The 4,266-nt window shown below is 41.7% G+C and overlaps 1 protein-coding gene across 1 annotated transcript; it reads right to left on the bottom strand.

Annotated features, from left to right (window-relative positions):
- Positions 1-837: 837 nt before the first annotated feature.
- On the bottom strand, positions 838-3,748 carry LOC142249100 (germ cell nuclear acidic protein-like). Its single transcript, XM_075320693.1, has 8 exons — positions 3,640-3,748; positions 3,219-3,296; positions 3,014-3,098; positions 2,850-2,895; positions 2,576-2,720; positions 1,427-1,559; positions 1,125-1,332; positions 838-956 (listed from the first exon to the last, which is right to left on the bottom strand). The coding sequence occupies exons 1-8, from the start codon at positions 3,709-3,711 to the stop codon at positions 875-877; spliced, it is 849 nt and encodes a 282-aa protein (XP_075176808.1). The 5' UTR covers positions 3,712-3,748; the 3' UTR covers positions 838-874.
- Positions 3,749-4,266: the final 518 nt, after the last annotated feature.

Here is a 4,266-nt window from a genome sequence, read left to right as displayed (position 1 = left end):
CAAGAAGATGCCATTATGGTGGAAGACTAAGATGTGACTTTCCACCTGTCTTCTGGATGACTTCATCCATGTGCTGCCATCTTGGATGGTCAGTGATGGATCTTCTCAGGCTTGGGTTACAAGAACTATCTGTAACCTATCAGTATATTTTGGAGTGTGGGAGGAAGCCGGAGTACCCGGAAGAAACCCACGCAGACACGGGGAGAACATACAAACTCCATACAGACATCAGTGCTTACCACTGAGCCACCGTGCCGCCCAAGAGATTGCGAGAAGATGCCATTATGGTGGAAGACTAAGATGTGACTTTCCACCTGTCTTCTTGATGACTTCATCCATGTGCTGCCATCTTGGTTGGTCAGTGATGGATCTTCTCAGGCTTGGGTTACAAGTACTATCTGCAATCTATCAGTATATTTTTGGAGTGTGGGAGAACCCGGAGGAAACCCACGCAGACACGGCGAGAATATACAAACTCCATGCAGACACCAGTGCTTACCACTGAGTCACCGTGCCGCCCAAGAGATGGCAAGAAGACGCCATTATGGTGGAAGACTAAGATATGACTTTCCACCGGTCTTCTGGATGACTTCATCCATCTATTGCCATGTTCTGGTCTTCTGGATGACTTTATCCATCTACTGCCATGTTCTGGTCTTCTGGATGACTTCATCCATCTATTGCCATGTTCTGGTCTTCTAGATGACTTCATCCATCTACTGCCTTGTTCTGGTCTTCTGGATGACTTCATCCATCTACTGCCATGTTCTGGTCTTCTGGATGACTTCATCCATCTATTGCCATGTTCTGGTCTTCTGGATGACTTCATCCATCTACTGCCATGTTCTGGCTGATTGATCTTCTCAGGTTTGGGTTACGTTACAAGGACCATATCGCTGTCACAGTAGTAGCAGCCAAACTTCTCAGTATCGAGAGAATCTGTCCAACGTCCAAATCTATGGTGGGAGACAAAGCTTGTATTAAAGACTGATCCAAAAGGTCCAAACACATCAAAATCAATGACAGAGCCCCTTTCATTGTAGAAACCTAAAGCCATGAACACATTTACAGAAACATACAAGAATATTTCCCCCCCTCCATGTCCATAGTTTATGCGATCTTACCTGTTCTGGCAGCCAGAGCATTCATACATCACTGGGTAGTGGATCTCCCAATTGTGAAATTCAGTAATGCGCGGGAGATCCGGGTGGATCTGTGCCACCTTCCCACAATATTGCTCCCATAGCTGGTGATGGGCAAATATTCCATTGCCATCAATGATCCAGCAGGCAACATGACACATCTCATGTATCAATGTGTCTCGAAGTCGATCTGAGGAGAAAGCAGCAAATAATTACAATCAGTAAAGACGTACGGAAGATTTCACCACAGATATTCTATAAATTGTGCCCGATGTGAGTCCTACCTGCAGAATCGCAGATTTTATCTGATATCTCAATGAAGGCGTGGCGCTCCCCGTTCTTCATCGTGAAACCGCCGGTGCGGCCAGCTGTTACTCTCAGCCTTTTATTCCAGCTGATGTCCACATCTGCAGGAAGCTACGGAGGTAGGAAAGAGATAATTTAGTATAGAGCAGTATATACTACGGTATATACACGGGGCACACTTACCCTCTTTTCACTATATCCCTATAACCCTATACCTACAGAATATAGAGCTATAGACCATACATAATGTATACACTATCCCTAGCTCTAACTCTTCGTTCACTATTTCCCTATAACCCTATACCTACAGAATATAGGGCTATATACCATACATAATAGATACACTAACCCGCGCTCTAATCCTCCGTTCACTATTCCCCTATAACCCTATACGTACAAAATATAGAGGTATATACCATAAATAATGGATACACTAACCCTAGATCTAACCCTTCACCCAATATTCCCTATATCACCCTATACATACAGAATATAGAGGTATACACAATATATACTAGATACACTATCCCTAGCTCTAACCCTTCATCCATTATTCCCGATATCGCCCTATACATACAGAATATTGAGGTATATACAATATATACTAGATACACTATCCCTAGCTCTAACCCTCTGTTCACTATCCCCCTATATCACCCTATACATACAGAATATAGAGGTATACACAATATATACTGGATACACTATCCGTAGTGCTAACCCTCCATTCACTATTCCCCTATAACCCTAAACCTACAGAATATAGGGCTATATACCATACATACTGGATACACTAACCCTAGCTCTAACCCTTCATCCATTATTCCCGATATCGCCCTATACATACAGAATATTGAGGTATATACAATATATACTAGATACACTATCCCTAGCTCTAACCCTCTGTTCACTATCCCCCTAAATCACCCTATACCTACAGAATATAGGGGTATATACAATATATACTATATATACACTGGATAAACTAATCTTGCTCTTTAACTCACTATCCCTCATATTGCGCTATATATACTGAATATAGAGGTATATACAATATATACAGGACACACTGATCCTAGCCCTATCCCGTCACCCCCGTACCCCCTACACTGGGCTGTGTGGTATACCTGGTTCTCAAACACGGTCCGGTTAAAAAACTTGTACAGACGTCTCTTCAGCTCCTCCTTGTTCTTATGGAAGCTGGTGACGTATTTGGATGTGGGAGAAGACAGATCTCTCAGGATACAGTAATTGATGGGACACTTCTGTTTCCTGGGGAAAAAAAACATCAAAAATACATATATTGAGAGCGCACACGACCTGTAGACAATAACAGCGCCACCTAGTGACCGGATAAAATGAACATAACCCAGATAATACGGATATACAGGAATACATTACCTCGCTGTCTCCTCCTGCACAAAGCAGACTTGGGGAGCATGGGGCTCTGGAGAAAAAAAAACAAAAATCGTCATTTATTTTTTTGTCGTTTAGTTTTCCTAGTCAACAAAAAGTCTAATTTCTTTGAAGGATTTTATGATCCTTCTAGATTCTTTGTTACAGACCTGACTCTATGTATGGCTGTTGAGGAACAGAGCCGACATCTCCTCCATCAAGGCTCCTCTGAGACCTCGGAATAAGTAGATGAGACTGAAGAAAAGAAACACAAAGACACAAAAATGTATAATAAAGAAGCAGCAACGATATAGCGGTATAATCACATAATGCGGCGTAACAGAGCGACCGCGCTGGAGAGAAGCGAGCGCTCACCTGATGGAGATTCTCATCACCGTTGTCGTCCTCTGTGTCGGACGCAGAAACTGTGCGGCATTTTTTCTTGACCTGTAACTGTATAAAAAAAAAAGAATTAAAAAATAAAATAATTTTTGCTTCCAATTTCTATAAACTTTTAACCAAAATGTCTCATTAGCAAGGGTCAATTTTAAAATGTACCAAATTTTGTATATGGTATAAGGATTGGAGCTGGGGTGCAACAGAGGAAACTTACAAGACTATTATTGCCGAACACATAGGGCCTGATCCATTCTTCCAAATTCATCACCATGTTGATGAGTTTGGAAGCAAAAAATATAATTAAATACAAGATAAAAAATATAGAAAAGTGACCTAAAAACCGATAAATGACGAATAGGGCCCATAGTATAGTTAATATATCGGAGTCACCGCTCACCTGGTCATTGCTACCGCTGTTCTCTGTATCAGGATCAATAATAAAGCGACGTTTGCGCATATTTTTAGACATTTTGCTCAACAGAAATGCAAAACAAAATCCAATCTCCACTAACTCTAACACCCTCAGAGAGAATTGTGGCGCGCGCAGGGCTTTTTATCATGTGTTCCAATGGTGACATCATCACCTGTATGACATAATCATAGTATCATAGTATCATAGTTTTTAAGGTTGAAGGGAGACTCTAAGTCCATCTAGTTCAACCCGTAGCCTAACATGTTGATTCAGAGGAAGGCAAAAAAACCCCAATGTGGCAAACAAGTTCCAATGGGGAAAAAATTTCCTTCCTTCGTCCACATCCGGCAATCAGACTAGTTCCCTGGATCAATACCCTGTCATAAAATCTAATATACATAACTGGTAATATTAAATTTTTCAAGAAAGGCGTCCAGGCTCTGCTTAAATGTTAGTAGTGAATCACCCATTACAACATCATGCGGCAGAGAGCTCCATAGTCTCACTGCTCGTACAGTAAAGAATCCTCATCTGTGATTATGATTAAACCTTCTTTCCTCAAGACGTAGCGGATGCCCCCGTGTTCCAGTCGCAGGCCTAGGTGTAAAAAGA

Source organism: Anomaloglossus baeobatrachus, chromosome 8 (genome assembly GCF_048569485.1).
Source record: "Anomaloglossus baeobatrachus isolate aAnoBae1 chromosome 8, aAnoBae1.hap1, whole genome shotgun sequence".
Lineage (NCBI taxonomy): Eukaryota > Metazoa > Chordata > Amphibia > Anura > Aromobatidae > Anomaloglossus > Anomaloglossus baeobatrachus.
The sequence above is the reverse complement of the archived record's forward strand: the minus strand, read 5'-3'. Positions and strand labels throughout refer to the sequence as shown.